The sequence below is a fragment of the Leptonotus elevatus genome, chromosome 5 (assembly GCF_054856555.1).
Source record: "Leptonotus elevatus isolate MCC_2025b chromosome 5, RoL_Lele_1.0, whole genome shotgun sequence".
NCBI lineage: Eukaryota > Metazoa > Chordata > Actinopteri > Syngnathiformes > Syngnathidae > Leptonotus > Leptonotus elevatus.
Genome location: NC_141243.1, coordinates 10,043,060 through 10,068,661, shown reverse-complemented (window position 1 = coordinate 10,068,661; position 25,602 = coordinate 10,043,060). Strand labels below are relative to the sequence as shown.

The 25,602-nt window shown below is 39.0% G+C and overlaps 1 protein-coding gene across 1 annotated transcript; it reads right to left on the bottom strand.

Moving 5' to 3' along the window:
• Positions 1-19,565: 19,565 nt before the first annotated feature.
• On the bottom strand, positions 19,566-25,118 carry adra2b (adrenoceptor alpha 2B). The gene is made up of 2 exons (XM_086077202.1): positions 24,451-25,118; positions 19,566-24,078 (listed from the first exon to the last, which is right to left on the bottom strand). Exon 2 carries the CDS (start codon positions 24,051-24,053, stop codon positions 22,503-22,505), a length of 1,551 nt encoding a protein of 516 aa, XP_085933328.1. The 5' UTR covers positions 24,054-24,078; positions 24,451-25,118; the 3' UTR covers positions 19,566-22,502.
• Positions 25,119-25,602: the final 484 nt, after the last annotated feature.

Sequence of the window (25,602 nt, the reverse complement as noted above, 5' to 3'; positions counted from 1 at the left end):
ACAGTGTATTGTCATCAGTGTACATAAACTGATTTTTGCTGATCTGACATCTATCCAGACGAATGAGCTGCACTCAACACAAAGGTATGATCATTGGCATAAATCATTCATTCACCTCAATTCATCATTGATGACAAATGATGTCGCTGCTTACTTGCAGTTGGCCTCATGGGTCAGATCAAGGTGAGTAGAGTTTTCTAAACTTGTACTCAAGAGTACTGTTATGTTAGCTCACAACTAAAGCAAAAGTAAAAAGTAGTCCTCCCAAAAATTATGCGAGAGTAGCCTACGAATAGGTAAGTTAAAAAAAAAACTTTAAAAAAAAAGAAAAAGTATATATAAGTACAGAGAAACTGGTGAGGAACTTATGATTCTTTTCTATTTGTTTTTAACTCACAGCATGAATATAAACATATAAAATAGGGATGTGAAAATGCAGGTATTGCTCAATTACTTTGAAGTATTATTTGGTATCTTTTAGCCTTAATTTAAACAATTATAAATTCAATCTCTGCAAAATAATAAAAATAAGAATTTCTGAAATACTCATATCTGTTATTATTGAGAAAGACACCTTTATAATGTACAAAAAAATAATAAGACTTTATTGCTGTGACATGTCTTTTGTTCCAAAATTAATTAATTAAATAAACCATTTATTCATGTAAGAGTGTCAGATTTATGTGATATGTCCTAATCCAATCAGCACAGCATAGTAATTTATTGCAAATTATTTTTACGGACCCCAACCCCATGGATCCCAATACTCCTGTTGGAGAGTCCTTGCTATAATGTTTATTTTCATTTCAAGAATAATATTTTGAAATTTGATTCACAACTAAATAATGGCATAAGTGATCAAGGTCAGACTACTTTATTGAAACCTTGAGGAATGTTTTTTTTTCTCTTCATTTTCAGAAAGCAAACTGTTAAGATGGACTCAACAACACTTCAGCTGGTTGCAGTCAAGACACAATCAACGTGTGACACAGCCATGACAATCCATTGGGTGTGGTGACGATAAAAATCTCAATAAACCATAAAGGCAGATATGAGGAACGCTAAACGATTTAATGAGCCAAGCGTGGAAACAGGAGGGTGGAAAAAGGTCAAATATTTGCCGCATAGCTCATTTAGCACAGTAAAGCTCAAACTTTCAGCTTGAACAGGATTCAAGGTGCATTTATGGGCATCAAAGTGTGTAAATGTAACAGAAGAGTTTGTAGATGAACCGACTACATACTTAAAGTTCATCTCAAAATTTGAGCCAGGCTAGACTATTGAGTCACGTGTTGACAAAACTGCCATACTGCGTTATTTGTTGTTTTTACGTGTCAACGTACTTTATTAAACTTGTGAAGTGTTGCACCTCTGCTTTTGATTCCCACAACATCTATTATATCTACGCAAAATATTACATGAATTGATTGCTTTATAAAAATACATAAAAATCATATTTTACACAATTGAGGTTGTTGGTGTGGCCCTCAAAAACTCTCGAATGGCCCCTTTGAAAAATATATTGGCCTGATTTGCCATATGGGACAACGCGATTAGCTGACTTTTTTGCACCACAAACCGCTTTCATATCAAGACATATTTTGATGGACCGTCCAAAAGCTAATGCCCGGCTAGCGTTTTTCTTAACATCTCAGTGACTAATTTATGAATGTTAGATGACAAAATGATGGTGACTAATGTACTGATGGATGGATGGATGGACGGATGCTGATCTGAATGAGTTGTTAAACCACTCTACTAATTTAACAGCCATAAATAAAGTAATAAATGAATCTAATCTCACTCAGTATATATGCTTTGAATATCATATGCATGCTCCAGTACATCCCCACAATATTTACTGTACTCTCCATCAACAAGATTACTGAGATAATAAGGCACACAGACAGATCATCTCCGCAAGCCATTCCAAGACGTATTAGAATATGTCATCGGATAATTGCCTCAGATGTACTGCATAACTGAACAAACATGCCGCTTTCATAATTATGACAGTGCTAAAAATGACTTTGATGGCTAGTACCCAGATTCAAAAGCGAGTGAGTGATAATTGCTGGTGTGTGATTGCTGCCCACTGCTCCTCAGGGATGGAATATATGTATAGATATGAGCTATGTTTTATAGAAAAAAAAATATTGCCAACAGAAGGTGAAAATGCAAGAAAAAAGGGAGTTGGTCAGTCACAGATACGAGATATATTCCCAAATGCATTTGGGGGGAATCAAAAGCCTTTTATAGTAGTGGTTCACTTAGCTGACTTTTTTATTGTTTACACTCGGTGCACTCTTCATGATCACCTTGTGAGAAGGGATGGGCAGAATCTGTGTTTGACTGGAATGCTTTGTAAATTCTGAGTGGGATATTTCCTACTTACCAGCAGTCTGGAATGCAACATTAATTTTAGATTAGATGTGTCTCAATATTTTTGGCGCATACTGTTCATGCAGGAAGAGTTGTCTTCAGCTATGATGAACCACAGAAGACCATCTGTTTTATGTTTACAAATACGTCTGTATGTGTGTTAGAAAAACGCACACATACACAAGGATGGTTGGAGGAAGTGATTCCCTGCTCTAAGTGCCAATAGATGCCAATTTAATGCTAGCCCTTTGTCAGCTTTCATTAATGTTAACTCCATCATCCATTGTCCTTCTCTGCTTTATAAACAATCTAGAACATTTCACTGCTGTCAATCACTCGTGCAGCTTAACCAAATTGAGCACAGCGTCTTCCATCTCCTCGCTTCCGGCTAAACATACACAAACAGCGTGTCCCTCTGGAAGAGGAGTGACATTATCGTACAGGACATAAACAGAATGTACTCGCAAATGATTGTGTCGGTCTGAGATGGGAGATGAGCTTTGTATTTGCTTAGACACTGTTGTAAACAATAGAGAACTTTTTTTTGTTTTTGCTGTTTAGTCTACTACTGCTAAAGGCTACAGGGTTCCCTCACTTTTTGCGGGTGATACGTTCCATGTCCGCCCGCGATATGTGAATTTTTGCAAAGTAGAGGTCGTTAATTTCAAAAAAAAAACTTCAATAACCGCTAATATTGTCTGTCACATGAACTCTTTTGCTCCAAAAAAACGTTAAATACGTTCTATTTTAAATATTACCAGTGTCCCCAAGACGTATTTATACGTTTTTGTTTCATGCTAGAGCATACAGATGGCTTTGATGAGAACGGTTGAAGAAATGGTAGTTATTACATAAACGGCCAGCAGGTGGCAGCAGAGCAAAAGAGAGCAACCAGGGCCATGTTGAAAAAAAGCTATTTTACTCACATTTCTAAATAGATTTGTGAATAATGATGAAACTTAGCTGTATTCTAATGCTAGTTTCTGCAAAACGGAAACAGATAGAAATATACTTTTTTTCTTGATGAAAGAAGAGACTTTTATGTTTCTTTTGGTGGGTTCCATGTTTTTACAGCAATAGAAGACAAGCAGACAACATTCTGTCGGTCAAAAACAGCCGGGAGTGAAGGGGATTGCTTTAGTGAAAATGGCTGGGAGTGAATGAGTAACAAGCTCTTCTTGTGGAGTTGCGTAAACGAGCTGCGTAGACTATTACTATAAAGTGATGAAAGTCAAGACGAAGTTGACTGGTTGATTTAGCAAAGTACAGCGGTCCCCAACCATTTTTGCGCCACCTGACCAATCTCACGTGAAGTCATATTTCGACGGGGCAGCGTAGAAACATAAACTAAAGATTAAAAATACATCTCTCCATTGCTGGTCTTAGTGGGAAATAATAGGAGCCTTTTGTATATTTTCTCTCTTCAACAAGCTGGTAGGTCTCATCTCGTGTTCTATAGCCTAGCTTGTTGTAAGAACAGTCCCCTGGTCCTGCTGGCATGAATATTTTAAAACTAGCGGTGATTGAAATAGCCAACGCTAGCGAGGCTAACCACGATTGTCATCCACAGCAAGCTTATTTTTGTACTCTTAACCCGTGCAGATTCATGAAGTCGCCTCGTTGGCTGGACATCTCACTGCTACGCAGAGCATTATCAACTTCTCATGGCAGCAAACGGGCAAGCCTTCTGTAAAGAAAATGTAAAAAAAAAAAAATCCCTACAAAATAATGAATCCTCCATCAATGCTTAACTCTACGTAAAATATATATTTTTTCCCTTATAGGTTTCATTTTGTCACTGTAATAAAAAAAAATAATAAAAAAATATTGTGTTGTCCAGGTCACTTTGACTTGCATCAGTCTTATGTATTCTAATGGGCGCCAATATTGGTTGCCAGAACTTGTAAATTCACAGGAGGCGTATCAATCGAGGTGTTAATTAGACTACGGACAATTTCACACTCACTAACATTGAGTGTCAGAAAAGGCTTAATCGTCTTTTATACTTAAGAAGTTCTTGTTTGGCTCAGGAATGCTTGAGGGCAATGGTGATAAAAGCTGGTCACATTCTTCCTTATCTCCTTTAGCATAGGATGCACCGGGCTGTCCTTGAGAAAAGAGAAAGGCGATAAGGCGTTCCCTCAATTCCACCCCATCGCAACAAAGCTACATACAAATAAACGGACCGACATATTGACTAAATGATCACAAAGCCCTCATCGGGGATTTTTAACATGATATGTAAGTACATTTGACCATGCTAAGATCAGCGTAACAATACTTGAGTACCTATGATGCAATTGTCCCTTAGAATTGTGAGGTGAACATCGTTTATTTTTTTCAAGCATCAAAGAGGGAATTTGTATTTTTAAAACTACTAGCAAGATCGTAATGTAGCCTTACTTCACTAACCGGTCTGCCACTTCTACTAATTACTTGAGCGGCTATCGACTAGGGATATAACGATATCCGAACAACACGATACGATATTATCACGGTATGAAGGCCACAATACGATAATTATCACGATATTGTGGAGAGGTTGGCGATACAAAAAAAAGGTCACAATATTGTAAAAATAAAAAATAAAAAAGAGGTCATACAAAAAAAAAAAGACTACATTGTGCTTTTGTACATAACAGAAATGCATATAAACAACCTACAGTCTCTCACGTATTGACTCGGTTCACGATATTGCCACTATCGACCAGCTGCATGTTCACCAGGTTTGGAAATTATAAAAAAAAAATTAAATTAGGAGCCGACCATTTAATTGGCCACCGATTATAATCGGCTGATTATTGCCCTTGAAACATCTGCCAAAACAATCAGTCAATTGGGCAAAATGGCCGAATATTTTCCCCTTAAAATATTATAAACGCTATTGAAGAAAGCCAAAGTTTCCGATGTTGTGAAGGTACCCTAAATGCACCATTTTGCTTGCGTAGCATTAGCAGCTAGCAAGTGTGTAACGTATGTTATTCTGGTTATTCTGTTGTTCCCCCTCCCAAGCGTCCTTTAAGTGTTTGATGACATCCCAGTTAGAGTTAACTGTAAAACTAAACACACGACAATAAGATTATTCACCACTGTATATTTAAATACAAAACATGCTTCATTTTTAAAACATCGCTAGCCTAGCGCTAATGCTAAACGCAAAGGGAGGATCTCATCCAAATGCTAACTGGAAGTTAGCATCGACTTCGGGAGTGTTTTTTCCTTCAAATAACGGATATTCACACACAAATGCTATGGGAACTCGCACCCACAGGTAAGATAACGCGACACAAAAGCACACATTCTTCCCAATGAGTGAGAAACGAGTTCTTTTAATAGAATTAAATCATGTACATGGCACCTTACTGCCCCCAAGAGGACAAAACGCACAGGAACAGTCCGTATTTGTTCTTACTGTTTTTTTTTGTTGCTGTTATTTGAGTATATTCTATTTTTAATTTCACATTCTTATTTTTATTTTGTCATTGTCCTTTCAAGTTATATTTAAAGTTGATATTTAAAGGATTCAAAGAATTTCTTTTCTTAAAATTCAAGGACACAAACATCCAAGGATTTTGTTGTTTTTGTCTTAACACACATTTCCACATGACATGGCACAAAATACAATCCCCGAGGTCCAGGTTAGCCTGGTAAATCCCAAGACAATAACACAAGATAAAAATATATAAAAGAAAAGGTTCATGCTTAGAATAAATATGAGTATTGAAAATGCAAGAGGCTATATTTATAACATAATTTGTACTTGCAGGGATGAATGGACATGACGCTACGATGACACTTTTAAGTAGTTGAGCAGCTATAATAGTTGAATAAATACTAAGTTTTGAAATAAAAAATTGTTTAATCATGATTTTAATCTCAATCAAATAATCATGATTGCTTTTTTTTTCAGCCCAGTTATGTACCATATACAGTACAGCAGTTGTAAACAAGTAAGAATGCTTTTATCATTGACACATTCATCTATACAACAATATTGTATACTTCATGAAATGTGTTGATAAGGTCAACTTGTCATTCAAAGCAGAGTAAATCTTAATAGCGAAAGTTAGTGCATAAGTGACACCCATTATATATAAATCAATATTTAAAATCAACCCTTCAATCGGTATCGGCATCGGCTTAAAAAAAAAATACATATCAGTCGGGCCATAAAAAAATGCATATAAACTTGTTATTTATATGAATGTTTCTCATGTGAAGTCAGCCAAAGACCTTAAACATTTCCGATGGAAAGGTTCCTCCAGATGGCTTCCCAGTAGCTTTAGCTAAAAAAAAACAACTCATTCTTTACATGTGTGATAACGGTGTGTGTGTGTGTGTAAGGTATATTCAATAGTTTCATGCTGGAAATGTCATCAAAAGTCATGACTTTTTAAAAACAAAGGGATTGCTCCTCCACCCAACATCGGTGTTGTGCCATCCATTGTGTTCAGCGATCCAACTCGGCTTTTTTATTTATTTATTTTTGAACACGTTTACCAGTCTAGTGAGCCGATACTACAATGGGGATGGACTATTTTTTACATTTGACGAGACAATTTCACCAGCGAAACATGAAATTGCCGGTGGTCTCTCTCTCTCTCTCTCTCTCTCTCTCTCTCTCTCTCTCTCTCTCTCTCTCTCTCTCTCTCTCTCTCTCTCTCTCTCCCTCCCTCCCTCCCTCCCTCCCTCCCTCCCCGGCACTGCTTGGCACCGCTTGGCTCCTGACCAGCAAGCGAGGTGCTCCTGTTGACAGCTCTATTCACAAAGCTGCTGTCATGGGTATCAAGAAACGCTCAAGCCGTGGCTACAAGCAGTAGTGCAGTATATCCAGCTTGTTGTCATTATATACTGTATATACTGCCATAAAAGTGTGAATGGTTCATTCAATCAAAATTGGATACTTTAGCAATACGTTATTTACGGTAACTTGTCATAATTCCAGCAGTCAGTGAGTATCCGTAAAAGAGTCCATTGCCTTCATCCAACTGAACAGAAATGTTATTCATAAACTAAAGTACAAAAGTAATGGTAATAAAATAAGTTTGTTTTGCTATGCTACTAAATATCAGTGCTTATGTAAGGCAATTTCATAACTTACTCAGTTGACCGTATTAAATTATACTTTCATGTTCATTGTTTTACAACCAAGATGTGGCTGCAAAATTGCACTGAACATTTGTCTAACTGTAAATACACTGTTGCCCATAAAAGTAACGAGCGAATTTGATTTCTTTTACAATCCACTGTTTATTCCTATTTAGAGTAATCAATTATAACCGGGTGCAATGATTACTTTTTGTCTCCCAATTACCAAGCGAACCGAAGTCATGCATAACATTTACGTGAATTTTAATCAGATGTATAAGAAACGGTATCTATTAGCAAAAATCATCTCTTTAAAATGGATTTGACGTTTTCTGCTTCATTCAGCATTATTAGAAAGAAGCCTGACATCAGAATGCTGAATATGCACTCCGAAGAAATAGGCTGGGCCACTTTTGGAATATGATATAGGCAGCATTCTATATTGCTATACAGGAAATATCTATCACAGGCATCCCATCCTGCTATAAACGCATGTTATATGGAGATGCTCTGTCGTTTGCACAAAAGCTGCAAAATACTGCAAATAACAGTTTATTATGTACAAGTAGAGTTCTTTTTTGCATGGAGGAGATTGTTGTTTTCTCAACCTCATTTAAAGGAACGATTTGAAAACAAATCACATAAATGCTTTGAAACGCTCAGAGATATGACTGGTACAGGCCTCAACAATGGTGGACTGTTAACACTGTTATTAGTAATAAATGCTTCTTTCTATTTGCTTTGCAGTGTGATAGTCGCCTGTTAGTCACATGGTGGTCCTCATCCACACTGATGATGATGAGAGGCAAAACCACTGAATCCATTACTGCAGGGGCATAAAAGCACAGAGGAGAGAGACAAAAAACTATAAGGCTTGGAGATGACTACCTCCATCATCAGAAGGCTAACCTAAATCAGATTGTATATCAAATAAAACTGGTCTTCGTTTCATATTGTTGCAAATGTTCTCATCTTCAATTGATTAGATATTATCCATGATAATGAATATATTTGCGAGAGTGGCACTCTGCCAAAACCAATGAATTGCCGGGCACTACTGTTCCACTCCAGTTCTGTAAGTGGTGGGTTATTTTACGAAACTTCCTTTATGGACTGGAGAAAATTAGCGATCGATTAAATTGTTCATTTTACTTTTCAGGAGAATGGTCGAGCATCTCTCTGATTGTTCGGGACTTCTATTTTAATATAGTGCCGTATCTTGGAGAATTATGCTGCCCGGAAAAGTTGCCTTAACTGAGGCCTGACCAGTATCAATGCACAGGCATCTGATATCAATACCCCTGCTGTCTAACAGCCAATATACCAATATGTTGCACACTTATACGCCCAATTCACAAGTATGCGGTGCGGAAGGGATGAGGCGCTGCGGAAGGTTTCCGCAAGCGTTCTATTTTTTCCGGACGCCGCATGAAGTTGAAGAAATGACACGAGTCAGACAGGAAGTCGGCATCTATATTTCAAAATAAAACCGTTTGCGAACTCATTTTTTGGGGAGGGAAGCTAGCTAACTACATAGCATGACATGAGACGGACATTTAAGACAAAAAAAAAGAGCTCAGAATCAACTAAACATGACAAATTAACACTATTTAAACACAAAACGTACTTACACATGGTAGAAGTCACGGAAATAATGTCCAAAAGCATATCGATGTGTCAACAAGCAAGTGTTGTTTACCAGTAGCACTCTATATACACGGTTGTTATTGCGTGAACTCTACTCTCCAGCGTGAACCCCCGTGATCTTGTGGTGGCCGTTAAGAATGAGTTTGACTTTTGAATGTAATTGCAGTATTTTTTTAGTACGCCCCGTCCTCCAAGAAAAATAAATAAATTGTGTCCTCAACTCTCCCAAGCGACTATAAAAAAGTATTATTTGTCTATATAAAAGTATTGCTAGTGCACCTCTGCAGCTAATACTCCTAGCGCACTCTGTCAATGAAATCACCATCTGCCACCTACTGTAGTGGATGTGCAATTGCACTTTATTCTAGGACGATGAAAATAAAAAAATAAACATTCCCTGGGGTTACGGGGGGCATGTCTCACTATTTGAGAAGGATGGATGTAATGTTAAATGAGTATTCTTTTCCATGTATCAACACGACACTTTTAAGCCAAAATTGTCACGATTTGATTCCGTAAAATATATTTTGATGTATCACATATTATTCACAATATACACATTTTTTTCACACATTCTTAAAGGGTGAATTTTTCCGTGTCAAACCCGCTAACAAAATTTGAACGAAGCCTCACTGAAGTTGCTGACCAAAGCCCCCCCCCCCCCCTCTACATGTATGAGCGTGATTCTCAAACATGACCTTTCATAATGGCATGTGATTTTGAAAGTGCATAGTTGCAATAGTTACATCTGTTTATAGCTTCAGCAGTAAAACAGTGATAGTAATATTAAGCTAGCATTAGCACTGTAACAAGCAGACATTAGCCACAACTGCTACATCGGTAGCATAACTTGTTCGTAATAATAGGCTGTAGGTGTTGACTGCCACGCAGAAATTGTTTTCACAGTTGCTCCCCCTGCTGAATCTGGTAGGTCACTGACCCCTACTTGGCCCCAATGCAAGCAGACTGTAATAGCTACATTTTACGGTCTAAAAACAACTTTGAGTCAAGAAATTGGGCTTTCAGCATAAAACAACTAATAAATATTGGTCAGATCCTTTACTTGGGTTAAAATTGGGTCAATTTGTAAAAAAAACAATCCAGAAAATTGGGTCAAATTGATCGGCCCGTTTTTGATCCATAATTGGGTTACTTTTTTTTTAGAGTGTACAGAAACCGGTTCTGTCGTTTTTTTGGGGATAAACCTAACCTAGCAGCAACTGTGATGAAACCATGATCTTTTCGCTTGGCATGTTTTTTGTTGTTGTTTTTTTTGGGGGGGGGGGGGGGTAATTAAGCAAAGAAACAGGCAATTACCGGCTACGAGTATGTGCTTTGTCTTCACACATGCCATCAATCTTCTTCCACTAATGAATGCAATGTACTTTTTTGTTTTCATTGTTCCGTACTATAATCCGCTGCTTTAGTTTAACTAGGTTTTATATTATATTCACGCTTTATTTTCCAAATCATAAAACAGTTAAGGAGGTTTAATGGGACTTAATTTAATAGGGAACCGACAGCGAGTGTCATGCTCCTTATTATCTGTATTCTGAGTGATGGTCAGCTCTGCCTCCTGACTTAACCTTCGTAATTAACACACTATACGCATAAATCAACTAATCAGTGCATAATCATATTTCCGAAATCAATGGAATTTTTTTTTGGGGGGGGGGGGGGGGTCGGTTGGTGACATGCATGTCAAAAACGTTTCGTCTGGCAATGAGGCGAGAGATGGAAGGTGATTTTTCAGACGAGTGCTTTTACGCGGCAAAAGTCAAAGCAGGCTGCTGCATTATGCATAAGACACTCTCATTTCTGCATGAAATGAGACATATTTGTGCGCTTATTTCCAGAGTGTCATGTCCATGCCCTGGCCTCCTGTGCTCCACTTCCTGTCCCCCCTCCATGTGCCAAAAATTGGTCTCGCACACAAGCGCGTCCACGGACGCACACGCGGCGTAGAAACTCCTATTTGTATGTCAACAAACAACCTTTTGCAATCTCATCGTGGTTCTCTTTCCTTCTTTTAATCAGCCTCACACTCCAACAAACGCATAGAGAGCTCACTCGAGAAAATGTTATTAAAAGGTTGGAGGCGAGTGATGTTGCGCTGATTGCTGTGGATCAACTGATGAGCAGAGCATGACTAATGATGAAAATGGCAATCTGTGCTAGAAAAATCATGAGATACTCGGATTAATGCTTTTTTGTCAACTTGTGCACATGACTGCCTTTGGTCACACGTATACCGTTTTAATGTGTGCTGCTCTACTGTTTATAAGTGTGCATGTGCGTTAATGCATCTGTGTCAGCCCTTCTCTTTATCTATTTTGTTGTGCATTGATTGCGTGTTAACGTTTCCTCTGCTTGCGTGGGGGGTGTCTGACCTTTCAATGATGGCTCGGCTAAATAAAGCCTTTCTTTGAGGTCTCACACAAGTTGCACAACAAATCAGCCGCCTTTTTGAATTATTATTTTGTGTTGAACAACAAAGACGTCAACTGTGGATTTTATGTTCATTTCATAATTGCGTGCTTTCCATCAGATGATTTGGAGTTGCATAACAGTTTTGAGAAAATCTGGATTTCTTTGTAATGACCAGTGAAGTAATTAAAGTAATTAAGTAGTCATTAAAGAAGTAATTAAAATCAAAGACGACATTCTTAAAGCTATAGGTACTTGCAAAATGAATTTACAGTATGAATTTTAGGAATATTTTCCCCATAGAACATGATAAGAGATAGAAATAAGCTGTACCAGGGTCAAAGTGTTGCCATCAGTCTTTATTACTGTACAGGAAATGTCATATGTCATACGCTGTTAACTCATTCACTGCCATAGACGGTAATAAACGTTGACAAATCATTTTAAGTTTTCTATTAGTTTAACATTTTTTTTCTACTTTTGTTAACAAGAGTATGAAAACCTAAAAAAAATTTTTTTTTTGCACATTTAGAACAGATAGAAAATTTGTGGTTAATCGTGACTGATTAATTACGCTAAAAAAAAAAAATTAATCGCCTGACGCCCCTAATTTTAAATAATCATCTCGTCAGGCGATTACAATTTTTAATTGTAATTAATTTCATGACTTCACTAGTCACGATTAATCACAAATTTTATATCTGTTCTAAATGTACAATAAAGATTTGTTTCCGAGGTTTTCATACTCTTGTTAACAAAAGTGGAAAAAATGTTAAACTAATAGAAATAGTTCAAATGAATTTTTGACGTTTATAGCCGTCAATAGCAGTGAATGAGTTAATAATAAGGCATATAAAACAAAAAATTGTCAGTCTCAACTTCAATGTTATTTGTGACATGATTTTAGAATATTTAGATAAATCTTTGGAAAAGGTTGACATAGAATCATTTTATTCTCAGGGAACAATATGTACTGGATGTCAGTATTGCATTTATTTCAGCGTTTGAGTACTCCGGTTTAAAGTTTTATATAACAGATTGCCTATTTGATTAACATAACTCAATTGTTGTATTTTTGGTGAGGAATGGAAGACAGATTGTGAATTGGCTCCTGTTGGATTCTTTACCTTTCAGTACAAGTGTGGCATTATGCAGCGGTTCACCTCCCACAGATATGATTAGATTCTGTAAAATGATGGAAGGAGACACCCACGGTCAGGTAATCATGGTATTCTTCGCAAATTTTCAAAGCTGTCAAGTATCGAGCAAAAACGTATTTCGACTGTCAGATGAGTTTTCCTCTATGCAAATGAGCTTCTTCTTTGTCGTCTCTGTCTAATGCTGTGCTGGTGCGACAAGGCTCATCATCAAGACAGACAGGCCAGGAGTTAATCATCACATCACCACAGAAGGCCTTTAGATAGATCAGTGAGCATTTCTGACACAAGAGGGTTTAACTTTTCTTTGGCCTTTTGTGTGTTGTGTTTGTCCAGACTTTATATTCTACGGCTTTTCCTTGAACCGGTCACCAGTCAATCGCTGCGTACATGATGACCATTCACACTCAGATTCACACCTATGAAACAATTTAGAGTCTTCAACATTATCCAGGTCAGAGCAAAAATTGGAAAAAAGTGTTGGTCTTCTTTACTGATTCTTCTTCTACGCTTTCCGTTAACTCCCTGTGGCTGCGCTACAGCGCCAATCCAGACTTGGCATATACATTACAACCGTTAAACGTCCTCAGCGTCTTCTTTTGGACACACGCAAGTCTTGAAATGCTTCTGTGTGTACGAGATTTGTTTGAGGAACAAAGACGGCTTTGCTTCCATCTCTATCTATCTATCTATCTATCTATTGTGTCAATTATACAAGGATTTTTGCTATTAGTAGGCTGCCCGGGTCCCTATCACCCGCAAATTGCAGGGGTACATAGTATAGAATATATATTGTGGTGATATTTATTCTTATTTGGTCTTCATGAGTTTACTTAGTAATTGGTATTGGTATGGAGTAATCCGAAAGTAATCCAAAGTAATCAAGTTACATTACTTTAATATTATGGCACTTGGATTACGTTACTAACTAAAATTTTTAAGCAGTTAACCTGTAACTGTAACGGAATACATTTTAAAAGCAACCCTCCCAACCCTGCTATTGCATGATATTGAAAGGCATTACATGAAAATCATAATGAATTATATGAAATGATATATAGGTATGAATGCACTTAGTGTCTTGACCAATGACTCAGACAGCTGGGACTCGAACTACAGAACTCGTGATCATACGACAATCCAGTCTATCTGGGCGACCAGGACCGCCGCCCTGTCAAAAAAAACAGGAAATGATGTTGAATGGTAGTGAAGCATGTGGCATGATGAGGTGCACGTCTGTGTGGGACATTTTTTATGAAAAAATATTAAATTGTAGGATTACTGTAAGTATTTTTGATTGAAAGTAGCCCGCTTAGCGTGAATTTTTGGAACATGTTGAAATTGGATCGGTGTGAATCAGATTTATTATGTGGAAGTATTTGCAGAACAAAAAAGTGGGAAGAATAAGAATAATATGGAATAGTAACAATGCTTTCAGCATTCACACAATTTAGAACAACTTGAAAGTCAACAAGCATCACAACCTGCGTTCTATGGTACGTATTTAAGAACGTGCTGTTACTTACAATAGTAGTAATGAAAGACGCACTGATAATAGGACAAAGGTGGTGAATGACTTGCAGAGGCAAAGTATAAAGATTTGCTAAGCCTTCAGGGGTTCCAACTTGCATTACTGCATCCAAATGTTGTATTGTAAACTTACAGCATATGAGCTTTTGAGATAATAACCCAAGCGAGAACAATTGTTGCCGATGGCGAGTAAGATACCAACACTGGCATTTACAATAAACAAGTGTTTATGTCCTCTCACACACAACCAATGAGAGGCTCCATAGAGCAATTGTAAACATAATTGCACTGCCTTCTAAAGAAAAGAAGGCATTTTTATCACAAATTTTACAAAGCCCAAGTGCTTCCAAACATCTACACTTTCTGAACAGAGGAGGCCCTCCTTTGTTTCTCTCTCCATTTTTTAAAACTCATTCACTGCCATTGACGGCTATAGACTTAAAAAATTATATTAGTTTAAAAAATGGTCCACTTTTGTTAACAAGAGTATGAAAACCTAGATTTTTTTTATTGTACATTTAGAACAGATATACAACTTGTGATTAATTGTGAGTTAACTATTGAAGTCATGCGATTAATTACGATTAGAATTTTTAATCGCCTGATGCTCCAAATTTTTTTACATTTTCTTCTTCTTTTTAATTCATTCACTGCCATTGACAGCATTAAACGTCAAAAATTAATTTGAACTATTTCTATTAAAAACTAGAATTTTTTTATAGTACTTTGAGAACAGATATCAAATTTGTGTTTAATCGTGAGTTAACTAGTGAAGTAAAGCGATTAATTACGATTATAATTATAAATTATAATCGCCTTACGCCTTCTAATCTTTTCTTTAAAAAAAAAAGATGATTAAAAATGAGGGGCGTCAGGTGATTAAAATGTGTCATCTTGATTAATCGCATGATTTCACTAGTTAACTCACGATTAATCACAAGTGTTATATCCGTTCTAAATGTCCAATAATTTTTTTAATAAGTTTTCACACTCTTGTTAACAAAAGTGATTTTTTTTTAAACTAATAGAAATAGTTTAAATGAATTTTTTATGTCTATAGCCGTCAATGGCAGTGAATGAGTTAACAGGCAGCGAATGTGTAATGAAATCTAGTAGCCAACGTTAAAACGTGGACGGGAGCCGAATGTCCATAGTCACTAATGTTTGTTGCAGGACATTTTCCCTGCGTTTATTGCCTATCGACTTGCTCACGCACACACGTGCACACGTACACGTATCTGGAGGGATGTACAACAGAATCTCGCGTGTGCATAAGAAATCTAATGAGTGTGTGTCCTGCATGCTGGGTTCCCTCCATCCTCTCCAGAGGCTATGCTGCCACACACCTGCCCTGTTTTATATTCATTCCAATGCCGGCAAGAGAGTAAGCGGCTTAGGGACACAGCGTCCGTATGAATATACAACACTGTAAACATACACACACCAACTTGTCTCAGATAACTTATGTGTTCTTATCCTTGAGTCACACCACAGCCGAGATTATGGAAATGAAGGTGAAGACTGCCAATACATGGTTTTGTGTGTAGGCGAGGTTTGGGAGGCAGGACAGATTTGTTTCTGTATGACAGTACAATGACAAATCCCCAAACTGTCCATCATTACAAGCATTGAATATGAAAAGTGTACATTATTTGGAAGTGTTATTTGGAACTGTTCATAATTCCCTCCACCTTGTCGAAGGCATCATTCCTTGCTGAAGAAGAGCAACCCGAAAGCAAGATGCTGCCACTACCATGCTTCACCGTAGATATGATCAATTGGTCATCTACTAGTGATGAGCAGTGTTGTGTTTGCGCCAAATGCACCTTTTGAAATTATGGCCATAAAGTCGGACCATGATACGTTTTGTAACGCTACAACGACACACAAGTTAAGATGAGATTTTTCAATGAATACATTTGCATTATAAAGAATATTTTATAAGTAAATGAATATAATAAATTTAATTTTAAGTATATGAATAAAAAAAAAAAAACTTATTAGTGTTGTTCCGATACCGGTATCGGGAGAGGCCCCGATACTGCATTAAAACAGTGGTATCGGCATTGACTTTGGATGCAGCGTCTGGTGTCTTGCTTGTGCACGACATTCACTGATGTGTGACAGGTTCACTGAATGCAGAGCCAAGATATTCTATTGGCCCTTAAATGCTCTAAACCAATGGCAGGGCAGCTTTTTCATGTTGGAAAACAAAAATAACTAGGTATTGATATCGGCCGATACTGCAAAACTGGGTATCAAAATCCCTATCGGGGCCAAAAAACGGTGTACTAATTTTTATTATTTTATATTATTTATTATATATTTTTATATATAATTTAATATAATATTGTTTATAGTAATTTATATTAACTCATTCACTCCCATAGACGGCTATAAACGTCAAAAATGATTTTTAACTGTTTCTATTAGTTTAACTTTTTTTCCACTTTTGTTAACAATAGTATGAAAACCTAGACATTTAAAAAATATATATATTTTCTTTTATTTATATTTTTTAAAGAAAAGATTATTAAAAATGTGTAATAGTAATTAATCGCAGGACTTCAATAGTTAACTCACGATTAATCACACATTTTATATCTGTTCTAAATGTAATAATTTTCTTCTGGGTTTTCATCCTCTTGTTAGCAAAAGTGAAAAAAAAAGAGTTAAACTAATAGAAATAGTTCCAATTAATTTTTTACGTCTATGGCCGTCAATGGCAGTGAATGAGTTAAATAAGATTATTATTTATTTTTTTATGATATCACATTTACATTTTGGCATTCACACGTTTAAAAAAATATACATATATATTATTATTACCCCATCGCTCTTTATTTTTGTGAGGGTTTTCAGAGTGTTTGTCATTCATGGGTTTTTGCGGTCAAGTTCGGCCTCTTGGCAAGTTTTATTCTTGTCTTTTTTTTCATGTTATGTGATGTCCAATCCTTAGTAATGTATTCACTGTGTTCCACGGTATATTTAATGCCTTAGAAATTCTTTTGTACCCTATTGCCTTACTCATACCTTTGAACAATGAGATCCTTGTGATGCTGTGAAAGGTCTCGGAGGCTTGTGCCGTATGGTGTAACTGGCGAGGAACTGTAACATACAGCCCGGTTTTAAAAGGGTGTGCACACTTGTGCAAAAACATTATCTCTTTTTTTCTTTTTTACTTTCTTTTTTTATCACAGTAATGTGGCATTTGATTGGAGAAGGTGCGTGTAGACTTCATATACTATCTAGGGCCACTGACCTGAAATATAACAAGCTGTCACAGGACCTGCGATGGTGTATGCGTGTACCTGCATCTGTTTATGTGGAGGCGGATCTGCTACAGAGAGAGAAAAAAAAGCCAATGAGCTTCGATTCCATGTACTTTGGCTCAGTTATACGTGTTGGCCTACTTGTTATGTCCCACTGTGACACACACAGGAGACGTTCAGTTGGTACTCTTTAATATACCGAGAGCATGCTCCACATGGAAAGTCTGCTTTTAGATGCTAACTTAGCTGAAGTCTCACGAGATTTTCTGAGGTCTCATGTGACTTTGGACAGCCACGTTGTTTTTGTTTTTCTTTCTGAGGTATATTTTTTCTAGAGTGTGGAAACTGATGCGGCATTGCCTCGCCATATCCAGCAATCGGCCATCTTTTTTTCCCGTTTCTTTCCCACATGTATAGTTACTGTATATGTCGGGGTTCCCCGATTGCTTCTCATTGTGGGCCAAATCATGTCAAGGTTGCTAAGTTGCGGGCCAAATTGTGTGGGAGCATTTTGTTTGCACCACTAAATAATGTTTGATGTGTACTTTGTGTAGACGTGTAGTAATATTGTTATGATTGGGAGAACGAGTGGTCGTTTGTTGTAGTAGCAGATATAGTCAGAGTGTGTGTTGATGGATGAAATACACAGCTAAAAGAAAAAAGGTCCAACTTCAATTTATTTTTTAACGCCCCCAAAGAATACTTTGATCAACGGAACATGACCAGTTTGATCAATAGAACAAAATAACTTCAGCAAGTGGTGAACAAGAGGGGAAAAATCGTGTCCACGGGCAAAGATAACTTTTCTGAAATATTTTGTCATAGCGATGTCGGTTACATTGATGCTGATTGTTAAACGGTGCACACCTCGGCAGGATTTCACACTGAGGCCTGTCATGGTATATATATATATATTAGGGGTGTAAAAGATGTGAGTTCACTGAATCAAAACTAATCGAAAAATTTCACTTTAAACTATATCGGGATACGTATCAAATTGTCTTTTATTTTTAGAGATGGATGATTTGCAGCCGATTTGGCCACTAATTGGGGACGGTTTCTCTAAATTGTAGGTGTGAATGTGAGTGCAAATGATCCATTTTTTTTTGGTTTAGTTATGTTAGAGATCTGCACGATTTATACAATTTGCATTGCCTAAAAAGTGAAATAATGTAACTCCACCAATCTTAAAAAACTATCCTTAATGTTGTTTTAATGTACGGTATGTAACAAAAGGAGAAAGTGAAATTAACCAGGGTTTATGAGCTGTGGGTTAATGGTGCTCAGTGGAGCGCAGACCTCTGCAAAAGGCGAACAACCCTAAGTTGGATCAGCAAACAGAGCTGTTTTCTGCATATGCATGACTTTGTCATTAAGACTCATGTATTATTTACTCAAAGTGACGAAAATGTCAACAAAAAGTTCTCATCTCATCAATATAATAAACAGTGCATTATTCATTGGGTGGCATATTGTGTTAGTGGTTAGAACATCTGGCCTACAGTTCTGAGGTGCTGGGTTCGAATCTCGGCACGGGCTTTCCTGTTAGGCGTTTGCATGTTCTTCCTTCCAGTTTTCTGCCACATTCCAAAAGCATGTGTGTTATGTTCGTCTGTACGTGCCCTGCGAAGACAAGTTCAGAGTCAACCCCAAAAATGTTCTTTACAATATTATGTTCTATGCAGCCCTACTGCGTTTGTGGAATATGAGTTAACCATCTCAGGGGGCGGCCATTTTGCCCATTTTCAGCAGAAAATGACATGACAGTAGTTAGCTGTTTTCTGCAACTGGTCTGACGACAGCAAGTGACAAAATGGCCGCCACATGAGATGGATTTTGCTGCTAGATTCGTACTCTACAAACCCAATATTAATCAGAATGCCGTGTTTAGGGTGCATATTATTGTAAGGAAACTTCTTTGGTTGATTTTGCCTTGAAAAAAATAGATGGATGGATTATTTACGTATCTTATACAGTAAAAGTTATTGGATGTAATATTGACAACCAAGCAAAAATTTACTGTCATGTCCAAAATAGTGGTATAAAAAACAGCAGAGATTGCTTTGTGCTTTTCCAAATCACTTTATTTTTAAACTTGAGGGTGGGAGGGGATGATCACAGATGGAGGACTGACAACTCCGAAGCGCCGACCATGCATTTTGGTCCGAACACAGCAGGGGGAAGACACAACAGGTGCTTTCCATCGAAAAGATTTGGATTAGCGCACCTGTCTCCCTCAAGCCACAATCTTTGCTTCTTCTTTTTTTTCTTTTTTTTTTAACTAAGAGAAGCAGCAACGTCACCACAAAAAGCGAAGAATGGGGTGGGTAGAATAACTCATTTTTATACAAAAGCAGCCTTTTTGCATTGGAAAGAATACAACTTACAAATGTTTAATTGAACACATCTTTTCTTCTGGGTCATTTTCATCACTGTTTTTGGATTACAAATGTTCATTAAGCAGCACTTGCTGCTTCTTCTTTTTTTTTTTTATAGCTAATTCGGACAAATGTGCTTATCTCTATTCAAAATGATGATCGATGCTCATGTATGGGGCGTTTTATGCAAGTCCATAGTTTTTCCATGTATTGTAACAGCATCACACAAAAGCCACTGTTTAATGTTTAAAATCAATAAGGCTCTCGCTCGTTAGAAGGTAATACAATATTTTTACCCTCTGAGCCATATGATATTGTTTGATCCTCAGAATGAAAGCACTGCAATGGAACAATAAATAGAGAGGAAACACTCAGTAGTTTGAAATAAATAGTACAGTCTTGTATCGTTACCTCCCATCGCGCACACACGCGCGCGCGCACACACACAGCAAATATGACTTCAGTAAAACAACATGGGAGCCATATATCAATGCGACAGACCGAGGTCCCTCCGGGGTGGTCAGAAGAAAAGGTGCCTTCTCAAAATGCAATCAAACACACACTTTCAAATGGCTCTCTCAACACACCGACATAAGTCCGATATTCACAAATATAGAAGAAGCAGTCACATGACAAGCAGTGTCTCTTCTATGCTTCACTATTGTAGATCGATAGAGAATACATTCACACACACGCGCTCTCGCTCTCACACACACACACACACACACACAGGTCAGCAGAATTCGACAATGTGTCGCTGACAGCCCTTGTCCCATTGAATCAATAAACCTGTGTGCTCTATAAAACACACGTGTTTTGTCAAGGAAAAAGAAAAACCTCCGTCTTTTGGCAGGTAGCAAAAATGAGAGAAAAAATAATAATAATAATCCACAGCAGATGGAACTTGTGACTCAGGAAAATGGCCTTGGAAAATCCATGCAGTCGCAAGTGCGAGGTGATGTTATACACATCCCTCACTGCATTGTGTGTCTGTCCTCTTAATCATTTGTTCGAACGTTTGCCTTGTCACTTATCACTGACGGTCTGCAGAAGGTGTCAAGTAATGCAAATAAATCAGCAGATGAACCTCCCATGACATAGTGTGAATAACCTCATTAAGCAAGGCTTCATTGTTAACAAGATTGCTCCACCCTGTCCATTAAAAGCAGAGAAGATCATTGCTTTAGTGTTAAACATGTCTCTCATGACTGAATGCTAAAATTTCATTAAAAAAAAAAAAAAAAAGAACAATACACACAACCTGAGTGTCCACTCTGACCCGCAGGCAGCTGAGAGCCGCGGCATCTGTCACGTTTGACGCAAACGTCTCGGTGTTTCCTTTCGTTTGAAATGGACCCTTCCACTGGTGTTATCGCATTTTCGATCCTCAGATGCCTCTCATTGTTGCTCTTTTTGGATAGGGATCAGGGAACACATGTTTGCCCCGCAGCTGGACAGATTAAGACTGCAAGAAATCACCACTAACCTTGTGTGCTCCTTGTGCTCTCTGCTGATGAACAAAAGGCCCCGGGGCTTGTTTGGATCTAAGGTCAGTCTTTCTCATGTTTACCTGTTGTCCTTCCTCAATAACCTGCCTTACACGTCTGAAGAAGTACATACTCTATGTGTGCGTGTATATGTATATTAGGGGTGTCAGGCGATTACAATTTTTAATCGTAATCAATCACGCAACTTCCATCGCAAATTTTATATCTGTTCTAAATGTACAATAATTGTCATACTCTTGTTAACATAAAAGTAGGGGATAAAGATGTTAAATTAATAAAAATATGGCTGCATCTTTTAGTCACTGATACAGTCATTTCGTAATAACTCATAAAATGGAGTCAAAATCCAAATGAGTGTGATATTGATTTGTGTTGATGTTATTTTTCTGCCACTTAGATGGCATGATTGCATTTGTAAGACTTTGGTGACTGCTCAGTGCATTTTTCTTTTCAGACCTATCTAATCTTTAACATGAGGTATCGTGAAATTATACGCATTTTTAAAACTGTAAAATACAACTTGATCCCACTCTCCACAAATATATGCATTTTTATTAAATTTATGACTGCAAAAATTTTAAGTGGATGTGTCTGCTGCGTTGCGACTGGAATTCCTCCAATACAGACTTTCCAAGTAAGGGCCGGTCATTAATCACACATTGAAAAAAAATTTGTGGCGTTAAAGGAACTTTAAATTAACTCAAAATTAACGTTCTCATTTTTACACCCCTAATATATATATTTATGATAGACACATTTCACATATCTCTACTGCTTGAACTGTTGTGTCCTCCCTGATTTGAGGCCCCTGTGTTCCCAGCATTCAGTCAGTGTAATGTGATATATTTTTTTCCCGCATTGTTTAGGACCAATGCGAATTTTCTTTTTAAATGTTATCTGTGTCGTCTGTAGTCATGCCTGAACTATATCTATCCTGTCAAAGACCCCTATTGTCCACAAATCAGGATGTCGTAGTCTAAAATGTCAAGTCGCATATTCTATGGCTGTGATGAAGAAATTTGAAATTTGACGTCCATGGCTCATAAAATTAATAATGCAGCCCTTTGAAAGATAGCAGTGTTATACTGTATGCCTCGTTGGTTCCAAATGTGGTTAAAAGAAAGTACCCTTGGTACTTCTGCACAGAATCTTTTTGAAAGCCTTCCGAAAGTCTTTGTTGAAGATGGTGTAGATGACCGGGTTGAGGGAGGAGTTGCAGTATCCAATCCAGAAGAAGAACTTAAAGAGTGGGTCGGGGATGGCGCAGGTTTCGGGGCACACCGCCTGAAGGGAGTAGGAGAAGAAGAACGGGAACCAGCACACCACGAAGACGCCGATGACCACGGCCAGGACAAATGTGAAGCGTTTCTCTCGGTTGACCATGGCTTTGCGCCTCGCCGCCCCGGGGTTGTTATCGATTTTGGACTTCCTCCCCGGCACCAGCCGCGACCCCGTTGAAGTGGCGATCATGTTCCTGTAACGCTTGACGGAACCCGGGGAGTGGATGCCCCCTCCTGCGGGTGACCCCGGCATGCTGGCGCTGCCCCGGCCCCCTCCGTTGCTGGCCTCGCTATCTGTGCTGGAGCTGTCGCCGTTGTTATTGTCGGATTTGCTTTGTTTTTGCCGCTTGAACTTCTTGCCCGCTTTAGTCTTGGTTGGGGCCGGTTGAGGCGCGGGGGGGATGGTGGGGGGTACATGCAGAGTTGTATCTACGGAGCTGGTGACTGGGCTCGTAGCTGAAGATGGAGGTTGAAGATTGTTAGGGTTGGGATCCTGGGAGGGTTCGTCCTGCCCTCCTGAAAGAGACGGGGTAATGGCGAGGGTGGGGGGTCTGGCGTTGGATGTTTTCTTAGGGGAAGACGTTTTTTCATCCTCATCCCTACCATTGGCTTGTAGTTGCCGCTTGGGCTGACTCGGCGTGGCGGCGCCGACTCCGTCCTTGCGAGGCTCCCCTGGAGGGCACCGTGTTCTCTGCTTGGCGATTTGGTAGATTCTTACATAGACCAGGATCATGATGAGGCACGGGGCGAAGAAGGAGCCGATGGTGGAGTAAAGAATATACCAGCGCTCGTCATTGAGCTGGCACTGGGGTCCCCTCTCGCTCGCAAGGTCACCCACCTCCGTCTTGTTGAGCGACAGCAGCGGGGGGAAGGAGATGACGGAGGAAATGAGCCACACAACCACGATGGCGGCTTTGATGCGTCTGGGAGTCCGCTGGCGGCCGTAGGTGACCCTGGAAATGGACAGGTAGCGGTCTAGAGAGATAGCGCACAGGTGCACGATGGAGGAGGTGCAGAAGAGCACGTCCAGGGCCAAGTAGATCTCACACCACAGGGACTTGAAGTACCAGTAGCCCAGAAGTTCATTGGCCAGAGAGAAAGGGATAATGAGTGTGGCCACCAAGATGTCTGCCGCAGCCAGCGACACTAGGAAGAGGTTCTGCGGCCCTCGCAGGGAGTGGCTGGTCAGCACGGCGATGATCACCATGATGTTCCCCACAATGGTGAAGACCACCATCAGGGTTATGGCGGTGGCGAAGGCCGCCGTGGCTTCGGGGGAGTACGGCGCCAGCTTGAGGACGCTCTGGTTGCAGGGGACGGAGGCGCCGCTCGCGTTCCAGTTGCTAAGCTCCAAGGAGCAGCCGCCCTCCGGAGCAGAGGCCATGCTTTGGTCTCTTCTTCCGGAGTCTCTATGGAGAAAAATACATAGCCCCTTTGAATTTAAGTTGACTACGTTGAGCTATCACTGCTGTCCAATAAAAATGTGTTGGAAATAAATTTTAACAATTTAACTGACTAATGTCTCTTTCTTTTCACATTTCTCCTTCAGATTTCTTTCTAAATGTTACCAGAAAATAGGCAAATGATTGGAGTGGCTAATATTGTGTTCCTTAAAATAGTATTAGGGGCATTTAACAGCAACCGTCCATTACTGTCTTCAATTAACTTCTATTTGCTTTCAAACAAAAGGCACAACACTTGCAGATGAATGCTTTCCATTGGACGAAAGCTGTTTCTGCCTCGCTGACGCACACTTTCAATTGCAATCTGTGATTATTTACCTCTGTTGATGTCGTCTGTTGTTTTTCTCCAAATGTTAGCTCCCTTGCATCCTCCACGACGGAGCTTCCGAGTCCATTGTAAGATCACAAAACATGCGCGGGTCTTGTTGCGTCAGGACACGGATCAGCGCCGTTTCATTTAAAACAAGCCCGACATAAAACACCGATTTTCTCCCTGCCACATTTTACTGTTTTCCCCTACCGTGCAACTAAAACTTCTCCAGCTCGTAAAATATTGAACTCGGTTAATTTAATATGTACTACGGGTAGTCAACTTTGAGAAGAAGAAAATGAAGTATTGTCACATTATCTCCGTGCGCCCTTGCTTGCAGACACGCCTCATTTGGGAGAACAGTTAATAAAAAGTCAATAAAGCTGATACGTTACACTATTTACACCCGTTCACGCTAATAAAAGCAGAGAACGAAATGAGAGCTTTCCAGTTAGTCCACTAACTGGATTTCTAGTCGTGCGTCTTGAGCCGCAAAATGCGCAATTATCACTGGTGAAATCCCACAAAAAGGTCACATAAATTGCTCCTCGTCGCTGCCCTTCTGGTTCCACCCACACCCCGCGCGAGTTCACGCCACGATGGAGCGGCTCCTGTGGCGCGCATCGTCACTTTCTGAAGCGCATCTTCACTCGAGAAGTGGACCCGAGCCCGGTTGCCTCCCATCTCTCTCTCTCCCTCTTGCGCGTCTTTTTAGAGCCGCTGACGTCACCGCAGAGCTGAGCGTCACGGGATCCTGACTCGCTCCCCAGCTACACCCCCACACCCCACTCCACACCCCCCACCCCCAGCTCCTCTCTGGACTCTGGATCAACTCACACAGAGACCATTCAAAAGGACATTTTAGCCAATTAGCCGTTAATGGATGCTGCTGACCCTTGCGAATGTAAAGTAAGTTTATGCAAGTGATAACATTGTAGTGAAATACGAATGACGTATGCTTGTAATAGGTATCATAATAAAAAGTAATTACGTCTGGAAAAAAATTGGTGACAGTTTATACTTCCAGGTGGCAGAATTCCTGACCTGAACTGAAACTTGTGATTATTGTTGCACTGCCCAATTTTTGTTTGTTTGTTCTGATATCTTATTCGGGCTTATAGTGAATTCAGAGACTTTTTTTTTCATGATACACATTGGAT

Coding starts and splice junctions, on each gene's coding strand:
- adra2b (XM_086077202.1), bottom strand. CDS start 24,053: ATGGCCTCTGCTCCGGAGGGCGGCTGCTCCTTGGAGCTTAGCAACTGG.